The 16,344-nt window shown below is 43.5% G+C and overlaps 1 protein-coding gene across 2 annotated transcripts in view; it reads right to left on the bottom strand.

Annotated features, from left to right (window-relative positions):
• LOC142655484 (voltage-gated delayed rectifier potassium channel KCNH8-like) overlaps positions 1-16,344 on the bottom strand; it is a 421,759-nt gene that overhangs the window by 33,730 nt on the left and 371,685 nt on the right. For both annotated transcript variants that reach the window (XM_075829713.1, XM_075829714.1), the window contains exon 12: positions 14,095-14,432. In XM_075829713.1, coding sequence (XP_075685828.1) covers positions 14,095-14,432 — 338 coding nt within the window. The remainder of the gene's footprint in view (positions 1-14,094; positions 14,433-16,344) is intronic.

Genomic DNA, 16,344 nt, shown 5'->3' with positions numbered 1-16,344 from the left:
AGGGGGTGGAATTCGAGGTGGCCAGGATTGTGGACAGTAAGATGGTCCAAGGCTCCCTCCAGTACCTGGTCCATTGGAGAGGATACGGGCCCGAGGAGAGGACTTGGGTACCCGCCCGGGATGTTCACGCTGGGGTATTGGTCAGGAGGTTCCACCTGCGTTTCCCCAGTAAGCCAGGTCCACTTAGAAAGGGTCCGGTGGCCCCTCATAAAAGGGGGGGTACTGTAAAGGATCTGCCAGGCACTGCGGGGTTAACTCCCAGAACTAATCAGTCAGCACCTGAGAATACTTCCCTGAGACTGACTCCTGCTTCCACCATTCAGGCTGGCAGGCTTAGGAGTGGGAGAGCCTATCGTAACCTGGCCAGACTCAGCTAGCTCCCGCCCTCGGTTTATTTAAGCCTGCACTTCCTGTCCCTCGGTGCTTGTTATTGCTTTGGTTTCCTTCCTTGTGGTTCCTGGCCCAGCTACAGCTCCTGCTATTTTTGATCCTGCTCCATGCCGACCCTGGCTTACCGACTACTCTTCTGCTTTTCGTTTTGTACCTCGCACACTCCTGGCTTGACTCGGCTCGTTCACCACTCTGGTTGCTCACGGTGTTGCCATGGGCAACGGCCCCTTTTCCTTGCTTGTGTTCCTTGTATGTTTGTCGTGTTTGTCGTGCACTTACTGAGCGCAGGGACCGCCGCCCAGTTGTACCCCGTCGCCTAGGGCGGGTCGTTGCAAGTAGGCAGGGACAGAGTGGCGGGTAGATTAGGGCTCACTTGTCCGTCTCCCTACCCCCTGCCGTTACAGCCACACATATAGTGCCCCCAAAATAATAGTGACAGGTAGTGCCCTACACTGTAATAGTGCCTCCTTAGTGCCCCACACACACTTTCATAGTGCTCTCCTTGTGTGGCACAAAGTTATTGTGGCCGCACAGATTGATGATGCCACCTTAGTGCCCCCTTACAGTAATAATGCCCCATTAGTGCCCCCACACAGTAAAGATGCCCACTTAATGGCCCCGCATTAAAATTATTCTCCCTTAGTGCCCATTTACCCCTCAAATAGTAAGGATGCACCCTTAGTGCCTTACCACTCTGTAGTGATGACCCTTTAGTGGCCCCCACAAAGTATTGATGTGCTCTTAGTGCCTACCCACACAGAAATAGTGTCCCTTAAAATAATAAAACTAATACTCAGGTAGCGCCCTTTCCACAATGAATGAAGCAGCTAACTTTTCAGGTCTCTTCCGGTCTGTGCAGTTGGCAGTTCAGCGTAGGCAAAGTGATGACAGCACTGCATCGCCCAAGCCTGCGCCAGCATCACGGGTCAGTGAGTGAATGGTTGGCTCCCTTCTCCACCATCGTATTCAATTGTATATGCGTCCTGAGGACAAATACACAATGGAAAGTTTGTATCTGAGTTCACAGATACAATTGAAAGTGGTATCCGCCAGACCAGCCCCCCTGGAACTGCAGGCTCATAAGCAGTCTCTACAGCTGGTACGGCGATAGTTACACTATTGTCCCCTGAAAAGCTCATTATAAGGTGTCCCAATACCCGTACGGCCTACTATCAGCTATAATCTGTAGGAGAACCTGTCAGCAAGTGTTCAATTCCTCTTCAGCACACCCCAGAGGGTAAATAAAGCATTACACAATTCCCACTGAAATCAATGGACATGACGTTCTCCAGAGCTTGAAACACACTGTAGTTGCTCTCTCTTTCGGTTAATAAAGTTCCTGAACTGTGGACGCCTTCCAAAAGCTCAGAATTCCCTAATAGGATATCTGAAAATGGGTTTTAGAAACCAGACAACTACTTTACAGCAAAGTTAATTCCAACTGTTGATTCCTGTTCATTAAAACAATCTAAAATGTCTTGTTCCCTTAGCTGCTGTTTTCATGATATTAATTAATATCATTATAGCCGTGTCATTCATCGATGCAAGGGGCCGTGTCATTCATCGCGCCGCTTATGTCATTGAAACGCTTATTCATGTAATTGTATCTGCGTTCTATAGACGCATGTACAATTATAGTGCAGGAGGGGGTGGCGGCGGCGGCTGGTTTCAGTGCCGCCGCCGCCCCCTCATGGACGGTGCAGCCCTTGTACGGGCGTATAGCGGCTCTGTCAATTTTAAGCTGATAAAGGAATGTTGGTTATGTCTTTGCATCTATTTACTATTTGCATCCATCCTAAGGTACAATGTACAAATATACAATTGGACAGTACAGAGATCTTTCTAATGATTATTCGGGGCACGGGCAAGAGAGCTACGTCGGAAGTAGGTAGAGATCCAAGGAAAAAAGTTAGAGGTCCAGCACACGATATGATATGAAAAAATACAAAACTGTTTATTTAAGTCTAAATTAACACAAGAAATTAAAAAACCCCAGGAGAGAACGCCTACGCGTTTCAAACTTTTCAGTTCTTACTCATAGCTTCTAAGGATCCCAGCACTTGCCCATCACATGACCATGGACAGAATTTTATCAACTGGAAGTAAACAAAGAATGATTCTCCTGAATAACAACAGATCTTGAAAACATGAGGAATTAATACAGAAAGTATATTTGTCTTTTAATTATATAATAAAAATAACATTAATTTGTTGAAACCGGACAACCGTTTTAAGCCATGCCACTTTGGCTGGGCCCTGCCTACTGCATTTAGCCTATGTAAAAATGGAAATGTTCAAAAGGAGAGTAACTTTTTCTCTTCAAGTTTTCTATAAAGGTCGGAATACACCTTAGATAAAAATCAGTCATCCTCTGTACTGTAGCACAATTTTATCATGCATATTACAGATAAATGTCAGTAGATGTAGCAGGGAGTATAAAAAAAACTCTGTAAATCTGATTGTCCAGCTATAGCCAGTGGATGGTTGAAAAAAACAACAACAACACGACAGTTCAATATTTCAGCAGATTATCTGTCGTTAATGGTTTGGCAACTCTGATTTTGTATATTTCTGCTTTGAATATTCAATAAATGTAGTGATTTTAGCTGCATCATGTAGACTGGAGTGTAGGTTTCTTTTACATCTGTATGCTATACTGCAGACCCGGCCCCAATGGTAACCAGTCTTATGAAATATATATATGTACACTCCTGTTGTAAAGCACAGCACATACAATTTGTTCAACACCTGAGCAAGAATACCCAGAAGTTATTCAAACTCAATTGAAATCATAATTAATAACTCGGTCTGATTTAATGACATTTCTCAGTCTTTCTCCACCATCCTACATCTGAGCACTTTGTATGTCAGAAGTAATGAGAATTGGAATGAACAAACACAAACCACTATAAATATTCAAGTTTGCTTTGGCGTGCAGCTTCCTCCTTATGGACGATGCCCGACTGTACCGTTTGCATGCTGATCCTCGCAGCTGATGGCAGGATCCAAGGCTCTCTTTTGCTGTAAGCTTTTTTTCTATTTTTACTTGAATTATTTAGAACGTTCTGGCAAGCTGTGCTTAGCTGAACTACTCTCACACCTATAACACTCTACTATTCTATCTGTTATAGTCCGCCGACCTCAAAAATCAGTCATTTCACATAATAATAATTTTTTTTTTCTGATACACCATAAAAATATTTCGAATTGGGAATTACTTTAATTAATGAGAATAAAACCAAGTCCAGCAAACACCATAAAACAATGAGACTATAGCTGATGATCTATTCTGCGTAGGATCAATAACCAAACAAGAATATGTCAGTGTTTCATTATTCAGTACAGCTCTCAGGTATCAGTAAGCACTGCCATGGGTGTCAGTAAGGGCCCATGCTTCCCCTGTTCAATCTTCGCTCTGTTGTTTATGTTCTCAGGCTCGTGAGTAGCATCCAAGTAGAGCAATTAAGTAGAGATCAGGATGCAGGGTCCAAGTACTCGGATGCAGAAGGTCGTGTCAATAGACAGCAGCATGTGTGTGAAGAGACTCTCCTATGTATGTGATTTAACTGCTCAAACACTGCACCAACTTTCATGAAACATTGACGCTTAGTTTATATATCTGAGTTTACATAGAGCAACCATTCAGATATCCACTATTTATATCAATACACAGGCACCTTGTTATCATGCAACTGCTGACTGACTGACATAAAATACTGAATTTCCTTTCAGCCCTTTACAGTCAACATAAAAGTATTACACATTACATTTAATGCAATTAGCTGATTATTTGCATTTCAACCTGGTGGTGGCGAGTAGTACTACACATGTTTTTTTCTTCTATTTTTGTTAGGGATATATATTTGATCATTAAACCCGTTTAGGACGCAGCCTGTTTTGGCCTTGTGGCACAGCCGATTTTTTCAAATCAGACATGTCACTTTATGTGGTAATAACTTGGGAATGCTTTTACTTATCCAGGCGATTCTGAGATTGTTTTCTCGTGACATATTGTATTTTATGATAGTGGAAAAATGTGGTCGATAAATTCAATATTTATTCGTGAAAAACACCAAAATTTAGAGAAAACGTGCAAAAATTTGTATTTTTCTAAATTTAAATGTATCTGCTTGTAAAACAGACAGTAATACCACACAAAATAGTCACTAGTTAACATTTCCCATATGTGTATTTTATGTTTGCATTGTTTTTTGAACATCCTTTTATTTTTCTAGGACGTTACAAGGCTTAGAACTTTAGCAGCAATTTCTCACATTTTCAAGAAAATTTCAAAAGGCTATTTTTACAGGTACCAGTTTAGTTGTGAAGTGGTTTTGAGGGCCTTATATATTAGAATCCCCCAATAAATCACCCCATTTTAAAAACTGCACCCCTCAAAGTATTCAAAACAGCATTCAGAAAGTTTCTTAACCCTTTAGGCGTTTCACAGGAAATAAAGGAAAGTAGAGGGGAAATTTACAAATTTCATTTGTAATAAAACAAATTGTGTAACACCGAAGGTTTTACCAGAGAAACGCAACTCAATATTTATTGCCCAGGTCCTACAGTTTTTAGGAATATCCCACATGTGGCCCTAGTGCCCTAATGGACCGAAACACAGGCCTCAGAAGCAAAAGAGCACCTACAGGATTTTGGGGCCTGATTATTTTTTAGATTATATTTTAGGCACCATGTCGGGTTTGAAGAGGTCTTGTGGTGCCAAAACAGTGGAATCCCCCAAAAGTGACCCCATTTTGGAAACTAGACCCCTCAAGGAATTTATCTAGGGGTATAGTTAGCATTTTGACCCCACAGGTATTTTGCTATATTTATTGGAGTTAGTCTGTGAAAATGAAAATCACCTTTTTTCCTGAAAAAACATAGAAATTTGTAATATTTACAAGGAATAAAGAAGAAAAGCAATTTCTCCTGATTACGGAAATACCCCATATGTAGTAATAAACTGCTGTTTGGACCCACATTAGTGCTCAGAAGGGAGGGAGCGCCATTTGAATTTTGGAGTGCAGATTTTGCTGGATTGGTTTTTAGTGCCATGTCGCGATTGCAACGCCCTGGAGGGAACAAAACAGTGGAAACACCCCAAAAGTGACCCCATTTGGGAAACTACACCCCTCAAGGAATTTTTCTAGGGGTATAGTAAGCATTTATACCACACAGGTTTTTGCAGAATTTAGTAAAATTAGGCCGTGAAAATGAATATAAACATTTTTGTCCACTAAAATGTTGAATTTTTTCATTTTCACAAGAGATAAAGGAGAAAAAGTCGCCCTAAATTTGTAACGCAATCTCTCCCGAGTAAGACAATACCCCACATGTGGTAATAATTTATTTTTTTAATAGAAATTAATTAACCTTTGCAGGACTGATCCTTTTTTGCTTTTTCATTTTAGTTTTTCACTCCACGCCTTCCAAACGGCATAACTTTTTTATTTTTCCATGAATTAAGCGGTGTGAGGGCTTATTTTTGGCAGGACGAGCTGTAGTTTTTTTTTGGTACATACAACTTTTTGATCACTTTTTATGACTTTTTATCTAGAGCTTTGGTGACAAAATAACAGTGATTTTGGCGTTTTAAATTCTTTATTTCTTACGGCATTCATCCTGGGCTATAAATGACAATTTTACTTCATTCTTCGGGTCGGTACGATTATGGCGATACCATATGTATATCGTTTTTTTATGTTTTGCCGCGTTTGCACAATAAAATCACTTCTTTATAAAATAATTCATTTTCTGTGTCACCATATTCTGAGAGCCGTAACTTTTTTATTTTTCAGTCAAAAAAGCGGTGTAAGGGCTTGTTTTTTGCGGGATTGTTTGTAGTTTTTATTGGTAATATTTTGGGGTACATGCGACTTTTTGATCACTTTTTATTCTATATTTTGGGGTGGTGACCAAAAATAGTGATTCTGGCATCGTTTTTAGTTTGTTTCTTTTGCGGCGTTCACCGTGCTGTAAAAATAACATTATTGTTTTATAGATTGGGTTGTTACGAATGCGGTGATACCAAATATGTGTACTGTTTTGAAACGTTTTTTGTTTTTTTCCTATAATAAGAGACTTATTATAGGAAAAAAAAATATTTTATTTTTACACTTTTGTAAAACATTTTTATTAACTTTTTTTACTTCTTTCTTTACTTTTTACACTTTCTTTTTTTTTACCTGCAGCTCTGATCGCTGCTAGAATACATTACACTACCTAGGTAGTGTAACGTATTCCAACTGTCAGTGTGACGTCACAGTCACTCTGACAGTTAGTCTACGAGTACCAGCCAGAGGCCGTTGTCTGGCCCCCGGGTGCCATCACAAGCATCAGCAGCCCCACAATAGCATGGGGGCTGCTGATGTGCTACAAACCCCCTACATGAGGAGATCGCAATCGAGCTCCGCATTTAACGGGTTAATTGCCGAAATCAGCGGCAATGAGCCGCTGATCAGCAACAGTGGAGTGTGAGTTGTCAGGGACAGCTTACATCCCGGTTCCCGATGCACACGGTCACCGACAGTGTGCATCGCGAACGGTAGTGACGTCCTGTCACTCTGACAGGAAGTCTATCAGGAGGCTGGTCCTATCAGGAGGCTTCCATACATGGCAACACATGGAGGCCATTACTTGGCCTCCGGTCGCCATGCTAGCCATCTGCAAACCTCACGATTTCATGGTGAGGTCTGCCGATGTGCTAGAAACCCCTAAAATGCGGCGAGTGCAATCGATCACTGCAATTAAGGGGTCAATTGCCGAAATCAGCGGAAATAAGCCGCTGATCGGCATACAGTGGAGTATCAGCTGTCAGGGACAGCTGGCCTCCCAATTCCCGGTGCACACTATTGCCGAGAGTGTGCACCGGGAACTGTGCAGTAACTGTACGTCCCCGTGCGCTAAGGCACTGGCCAGTGGCGTAACTACCGCTATAGCAGCCGTAGCAGCTGCTACGGGGCCCGCGGCATGAGGGGGCCCGTGTCGCCCGCCGGCACGGGCCCCCACCATGGCCGGAGGCTCCGCTAGCTGCCGCTATGGCTGCTACAGCGCGACGCCACTGAACACTACGGCAGAGCAGGGAGGTATCTCCCCGCTCTGCCATTAAAGGGGTTGTTCCTACATAAGACATGTATCCCCTATCCACGGGATAGGGGATACATGTGTGATCGCTGGCAGCGATAGGGAGAACGGGGGACCCAAAGTCCCCCGAAGTTCTCCATCACAAACCTCGGACTTTTGGGGTCTGTGTCGGCAGCTCCGTAGAAATGAATGGAGCGCTGGTCGCGCTTGTGCGCATGCGTGACCAGCGCTCCTTTCATTTTTATTGAGCTGCGCAGACTCCGTAAGTCAGAGGTTAGTCATGGAGAACTTCAGGGGACTTTCGGTCCCCCGTTCTCTTTATCAGTGCCAGCGATCACACATATATACCCTATCCTGTGGATAGGGGATACATGTCTTTTGTAGGACACACTATAGGTCGGATTTTTTTGGGGGGTTAGGGCTGCATGGCGTTACCTACAGGGGGGGGCTGTATAGCGTTACCTACAGGGGGGGCTGTATGGCGTTACCTACAGGGGGGCTGTATGGCGTTACCTACAGGGGGGGCTGTATAGCGTTACCTACAGGGGGGGCTGTATAGCGTTACCTACAGGGGGGGCTGTATGGCGTTACCTACAGGGGGGCTGTATAGCGTTTACCTACAGGGGGGGCTGTATAGCGTTACCTACAGGGGGGGCTGTATGGCGTTATCTACAGGGGGGTTGGTTCTGTATGCCGTTATCTACAGGGGGGGCTGTATGGCGTTATCTACAGAGGTGGCTGTATGGCGTTACCTACAGGGGGGCCCCAGTCAAAAGTTTGCTATGGAGCCCAGTCTTTCCTAGTTATGCCCCTGGCACTGGCCTCCCGGACGTACAGTTGCGTCGTGGTGCGCCTAGGGGTTAAAGCTTACTTGTCATTATAATCTTTTTGCATAAATAAGTAGTACATGTGAAAGTATAAAACTTATAATATAGGATCAGGGGAAAATGGCATTTTTTTCACCTTCCGGCAGCCTGTAATTTATTTTCCCTGTCCTTTCTCTCTATAAATGGTTGAAAACCTCCTCATGCACCAAAAAAAAAATCTATCTAGTGCAGGGGTCTCAAACTTGGCTGGGTAAATGTGCTGGACATAGAAAAAAATGTGAAGTTGACGGGCCGCATTACCTTCAAATTTGATGCAATACAAAATTATTGTTAATCACTCAGTTAGTTATTTTAACTACTACAACAATACTACATTACTATAATAATACTTCATTACTATAATATTACATTACTATAATAATACTACATTACTATAACAATACTACATTAGTATAATACTACATTACTATAATAATACTGCATTGCTATAATACTACATTACTATAATGCTACATTAATATAACAATACTACATTACTATAATAATACTGCATTACTATAATAATACTACATTACTATAACAATACTACATTAGTATAATACTACATTACTATAATAATACTGCATTGCTATAATACTACATTACTATAATGCTACATTACTATAACAATACTACATTACTATAATAATACTGCATTACTATAATAATACTACATTACTATAACAATACTACATTAGTATAATACTACATTACTATAATAATACTGCATTGCTATAATACTACATTACTATAACAATACTACATTACTATAATAATACTACATTACTATAATGCTACATTACTATAATACTACATTACTATAACAATACTACATTACTATAATAATAATGCATTACTATAATAATACTACATTACTATAGCAATTCTACATTACTATAACAATACTACATTACTATAATAATACTACATTACTATAATAATACTGCATTACTATAATAATACTACATTACTATAGCAATTCTACATTACTATAACAATACTACATTACTATAATAATAATACATTACTATAGCAATACTACATTACTATAATATTACATTACTATAATACTACATTACTATAATAATACTGCATTGCTATAATGCTACATTACTATAATACTACATTACTATAACAATACTACATTACTATAATACTACATTACTATAACAATACTACATTGCTATAATACTACATTATTATAATAGTACTACATTACTATAACAATACTAAATTACCATAATAATACTACATTACCATAATAATACTCCATTACTAGAATAATACCGCTAGGTTTGAACTTAACAGAAATTTGCGAGTTTACTCCACGTGCTTATATTAACAATCCAGTTTAAATGTCGCTAAATGCAGTCTTGCTGCTCAGTTGGCAGCGTTTGGCAGACACAAGAATATACAGATTGGGCAGCCCCTTCTTAGATAGTGCCACAGTGCCCTCTGTAGATAATGCCACAGTGCCCTCTGTAGATAGTGCCTCACACTCCCCCATATATAATGCCACAGTGCGCTCTGTAGTTAATGCCACAGTGCCCTCTGTAGATAATGCCACAGTGCCCTCTGTAGATAATGCCACAGTACCCCCTGCAGATAATGCCACAGTGCCCCCTGTAGATAATGCCACAGTGCCCCATGTAGATAATGCCACAGTGCCCTCTGTAGATGGTGCCACACTGCTCTTTGTAGTTGGTGCCACAGTTTCCTCTGTAGATCATGCCACATTTACCACTGTAGATAATGACAGTGCCCTCTGCAGATAGTGCCACACTCCCCCCCTAGATAATGCCACATCGCCCTCTGTAGATAATGCCACAGTGCCCTCTGTAGATAATACCACAGTGCCCTCTGTAGATAATACCACAGTTCCCTCCGTAGAAAGTGCCACACACACCCACTTGTAGATAGTACCACCCACACACACCTATAGATAGTGCCACACATATACCCCCCTTCCCATAGATAAAGCTACACCCCCCTTCCTGTAGATAGCTCTATTGGGGCTCCCTCTAGAATGGGGGTGTCAAACTAACTTTCACCGAGGGCCACATCAGCCTTCTGGTTGCCTTCAAAGGGCATATTGTAATTGTAAGACTGTATAAATGTAACAGCTCGCTTAACTGTTATGGTGTAGTTACATTTATGTTAATCCACAGTGCCCCAGATGGTAATAATTATCCCTCAGCACACACAGCCCCCTCTAGATAGCCTAACACACACAGCCGCATGTAGAAAGCGCCAAACACCCCCTCTTGTAGATAGTGTCACACCCCTCCTTGTACAGAGTGCCACACAGCCCCCCCTTGTGCAGAGTGCCACACAGCCCCCCCTTGTGCAGAGTGTCACACAGCCCCCCCTTGTGCAGAGTGCCACACACAGCCCCCCTTGTGCAGAGTGCCACACACAGCCCCCCTCTTGCAAATAGCACCACCGGGGCTCCCTCTAGGAGTGGAATCCTCAGCCAGACCATAGGCCAGGTATTATGCTCCTAGAGGGAAGCCCTGATGTCATTGTCCATATATGGAAAGTGACAACAGTGGCTACTCCTTGAGTGGAATCCCCGTTGCCGACTCTGGACGGGGATTCCGCCCCAGGAGGAGCCCCTGACGTCAATCTCCCTATATAAACAGTGACCTCAGGGGTTTCCTCTAGGAGCGGAATCCTTGGCCAGATCATCGGCAACGGGGATTCCGCTCAATCAGTAGCCACTGACTTTACTGTCCATATATGGACAGTGAAGTTAAGGGCTTCCCTGGGCACGGTGCTTAAAGTAGGGCTGTGCCCAGGGAGTCCTCGGCGAGCGGAGGAGCTCCCTCTGCTCCTCCGCTCTGAACTAATGCTAATGCAGGGAGCTGACGGTTCCCTGCTTCAGTATTGGGTTCAACTGTATCTGCGTCCTGAGGACGCGGATACAGTTGACAGCGGGACATACCCCCGGAATCCAGGACTGTCCCGCTGAATCCGGGACGGTTGGGATATATGACATAGGCCACAGAGCGAAGAGCGGTAGCTTACCGCTCTCTGTCCTGCCTGACGTGACTCACATTTAGCAGGTCACGCGGCGGCGGTCTGAGTGAGGTCGGTGCCGGCCCGGGAATGAACCAGTCCAGTCACCTGACCTGAGTTAGTCAAATCACGTCAGGTGGCTGGAGTGGTCCACTTCCGGCACTAACCCCACTCAGATTTACTCACTTGGCCGCAGCCTGCATATTTTCAAGAGTAACGGGGCCCACTACCCTGGGGGGCCCACTCGGCCGCCGGGTGCTGTCGCTGCCGATGTCACGGCATTACTGTCCATATATGTCAGGATGAGAGAAGGAGTCCCAGGCAGAGTGCTAGCGGCTCCGCTCCAGGACTTAGTCTCTAGGAAGGCCCCTAACATCACTGTCCATATATGGACAGTGATGTCAGAGGAAGAGAAGGAGTCCCAGGCAGAGCGCTATAAGTGGCTTTGCACCGGGACTCCATCTCTGGGGAAGCCCCTAACATCACTGTCCTTATATGGACAGTGATATCAGAGAGAAAGAAGGAGTCCCAGGCAGAGTGCTACAAGTGGCTTTGCTCCGGGACTTCGGACATCTTTGGGCAGTGTTGTCAGGATCAGAGCAATGTCACTGGAGGAGTGCTAGTAGCCTTTTGCCTGGGACTTTTTATCTGGGGTTGCCCCTGACATCACTAGCCGTATATAGACAGTGATGTCAGGGGCTTCCCCAGAGCTGGAGTACCGGTGCAGAGCCTTTACTAGGGCTCTGCCTGGGACTTCAGCTCTGCTCCACACATCACTATCCATATATGGACAGTGATGTCGTGAGCAGAGCAGGAGTCCCAGGCAGAGTGTTAGTAGTGCTCTGCCCAGGACTATGGCTCTGATGTTGCCCCTGACAACACTGTCCATATTTGGACAGTGACGTCAGGGGTTTCTCATGAAGCCGAATCCCCAGCCAGAGCATCGGCAATGCTCAGGCTGGGGATTCCACTCCTAGAGGGAACCCCAAAGGCGCTACCTACAGGGAGGGGGGCTGTGTGGTACTACGAGAGAGGGTGGCTGTGTGGCACTACCAGTAGGGGAGCTGTGTGGCACTACCTGGGAGGAGGGGGTTGTGGGGCACTACCTGAGAGGTGGGGGCCGTGTGGCGCTACCTGGGAGGTGGGGGCCATGTGGCGCTATCTGGGAGGTGGGGGCTGTGTGGCACTACCTGGGAGGTGGGGGCTGTGTGGCACTACCAGGGAGGGGGGGCTGTGTGACACTACCTGGGAGGGGGCTGAGTGGCACTACTAGGGAGGGGGCTGTGTGGCACTACCTGGGAGGGGGGCTGTGTGGCACTATCTACAGAGGGCACTACATTTATGGACGTACAAACTGGGGCCCCAACTTCTATATAGGAGCATAAAAAGGGCCTAACGACTATATGGGGGCACAAAGTGACGTTTTCTGACATTTTACTGCCGCCGTTAGTAGGCCCCTTTGCGGGGGAACTAAGTTTGTGTCGCCCAAGGGCCCACATAAACCTGGAGCAGCCCTGCAAGTGACAATGACCTTGGATATCAAAGTGTCAAACTTAATGTGTTCTCACAACAGTGTAATATCTGGACATGTCTATTAGCAGCGTGTATGTATTTTCACACTCTGTAACACATAAAAGCAGGAAACTACCTTGTTATAGTATCAAGCTGTGCTGCTAATACAGTTATTTTCTTTATTCTTTACACAGATTAGAATGTATGAGTAACTTTGTTGCATAGCTGATTTGTATTCAGTGAGTTTTGTAGGTAACAGTAGAGGCATGTTTCTTTCATCGCTGATTTCCAGGCTTTGTTTTAGATAACAATAAAAAGCTTCTCAACTTGGCAGCATCCTCTAGGTAATACACTTCATTTTATATTACATCTTGTACTGAAATACCCTTCAAAAAGAATTCAATATACTCTAGTGGCTCTTAATGTAGAGTTCAAGAACTTTTATCAGTAGGACTTAGAATAAATTAACCAAATGGAGTCTTCTAAAACAGTTTTTTTCCGGAAATAAAGGACAATGCCGCACAAAATGTTGAATGTATTTACCGGAAATTGCTAAGTAGATATCCTTCTCTGGCCCGTGAGCTTGTGCTTCCACCTTCCTGTATCTATGACATTTGCCTTCTGCATCTCTTTTGTGAGTACTCAACACCATTGACTGTAAAATGATAGAGTGCACAGGTAGTGGTGTCATTGAAACTAACAATATCTTTCCTTGTCTTAATAGATGGTAAGGCAAGCAAAGGACACATTATAGGAAAATGTCTCATGTCTACTTGGCAGCAGTAGGTATGTAAAAATCTGTTGGTGGGATCAGTAATAGTTATCTAATATCCAGACCAAATTTTATAGTATGGATACTGGAACTGAAGATTGAGTAAAAATGTCCATAAGTTCTTAAAGGGATAGACATTAGCTCTTTGCTTGAATCCAACTGAGACTACTATAGACTTATAAATGTTAGTGGTATGCCTGAAATTTCACAAAATGTCAATTTAAACCCTTTTTATTTCTTATACGTCCGAGTTACTATACTCATTTTATTCCTGGTCTGTTCACTCAGATTTACTACCTTTATTAGTCTTAGATCTGCCAAGAGGCAGATATTTGACATTAAGAAACAGACATTTTAATTGTACTCCATTCATTTTGATGCTCCTTCCCCACCCAAGAAAATATTTGGGTTCAATAAGCCCCTACCTTCTCATAGCGTATAGGGTCTACTTACCTGGGACTAAGCACAGGTGGAACATTGATACTGAAAGCAGGAAGTTGAAGTTTACAAGGTCTTCCCCCATCTCCGACATGGAACTTGCCCTTTTCACTTGATCCAAGCATGTCCCCAAAGCTCTTGTCTGCTCTCTTAGTGGGAGATTTAAAAGAACGTGGTGTCAGAGGAGATAGCATCGGAGAGCTATATGCTTTAGGCACCTTTAGAGAGGAATCAACTGGGCTCACTCCTCTTGGGCTAACCGGCAAGGGACATTTCTCATCATCTTCAAATTCATCATCTTCCAAAATGGATGGAAGCTTTTGAATCAAACCTCCATTGCTCTCTTGATCGGGCTGATAAAAAAAGACATTTGATAGCATAAGTTTTACGTTTGTGGGGAGCTTTCATTACAATCTTTTAAAATAGTATTGTCATAAAAATAACTACATTTATTATTTTAGACATACCTACTATGAGTTGTAATCTGTTGTTACAAGGCAGATACAGTTCCTACTTGCTTTCTTCCCTCTGATTGCTATGGACAAACAGCCTAAACTGGCTAAATTGCCATGACATATACTGTATTGATCGTATGAGGTATTCAATATATACATAAACAATGAATATTGCACATCGCATTGCATTAATTAATTAAAATGATACTATTACCATAGATGCTTTATGTTTTTGAAAAATTTCAGGCTACGTTGGCAGTTCCATCAGATTTGAATATAAGAATATCACTGCATACAATGCTATTTTTCTGTCGAATAAAGGACTGCACGATGGAACCTTACGGGCCCTATTGTAAGTCAACAGGGTCAATCGGGCACCGGTGTGGTATCTATTGTATGATGAATCCAACAATGCGTTGTGTCCTGGTATTTGCTTTTAACAGAAACCACAAGTATGAACATACTGTAACCCAGTGGCAGAACTACCGCTGTAGCAGCCATAGCTGCTGCTACGGGGCCAGCGGCATGAGGATGCCCATGCTGCCTGGCCTGGCACATAACATGTATGTGCTGGGCGGCACAGCCCCCTCATGCCTGGTGGCGTCACAAGCCTAGGCCATCCAGGGCCCTTGGCGGCTGCCACATTCAATTGTATCTGCTTCCTTAGAACGCAGATGCTACTATTGAATACTATGGCAGAGCAGGGAGCTATTTCCCTGCTCTGCCTTTCACTAGGCTACAGGCCACGTTGCCTGCAGCCTATAAGGCGTTGGTACAGGATCCTTGTGCAGGCCAGCGTAATGACTTCACCGGATCATGCTGGCCTATGCAAGGATCCCGTCTTGGCGTCTCATAGTATGCTGCCTAGGCTGTTAAACAGCTCAGTTCGTCGCAGGAACGGTGCTAAGTGAGTAAAAAAATTGTAATTTGTTAGGGGGGCACTACCTACAAGGGGGGCTGTGTGTGGCACTATCTACAAGGGGGGCTGTGCGGCACTTTCTGCAAGGGGGACTGTGTGGCACTTTCTGCAAGGGGGCTGTGTGGCACTTTCTGCAAGGGGGGCTGTGTGGCACTATCTGCAAGGGGGAGTGTGGCACTATTTACAGGGGTATGTGTGGCAATATCTACAAGGGGATATAACGTAAGTCTAACTCATTACACATAAAATACGCTTTATTTGTTGAAACCACAATACCCCTTTTAACTAAAAATAAAACAATAAGTAACAACAATAAGTTGGAGAAGTCATTGTAATGGGATATGGTACAGTCCTGACCAAAAGTTTTGTGACTGATACAAATTTTGTTTTTCACAAAGTTTGCTTATTCAGTTTTTATAGTGGCAATTTGCATTAACTCTAGATTGTTATGAAGGTGATCAGATGAATTACAATTAACTGCAAAGTCATTACTTGCCATGAAAATTAACTTAATCACAAAAACCCAATTTCCACTGCATTTCTGCACTGCCACAAATTGACCTGCTAACATTATTTCAGCGATCTTCTCAGGCAAGGACATTGCTGCTTTTAAGTTTTCTCATAGATCAACCATTTATCAAATCATCAAGAACTTCAAGGAGAGCGGTTCAATTGCGGTGAAGAAGGCTTCAGGGCGCCCAAGAAAATCCAGCATGTGCCAGGACCGTCTCCTAAAGAGGATTCAGATACGGTATCGGTTCAACACAAGTGCAGAGCTTGCTCAGAAATGGCAACAGGCAGGTGTCAGTGCATCTGCACGCACAGTGAAGCGAAGGATTTTGGAGGCAGGTCTGGTGTCAAGAAGGGCAGCAAAAGAAGCCCCTTCTCTCC

The sequence above is a fragment of the Rhinoderma darwinii genome, chromosome 6 (assembly GCF_050947455.1).
Source record: "Rhinoderma darwinii isolate aRhiDar2 chromosome 6, aRhiDar2.hap1, whole genome shotgun sequence".
NCBI lineage: Eukaryota > Metazoa > Chordata > Amphibia > Anura > Rhinodermatidae > Rhinoderma > Rhinoderma darwinii.
The sequence above is the reverse complement of the archived record's forward strand: the minus strand, read 5'-3'. Positions and strand labels throughout refer to the sequence as shown.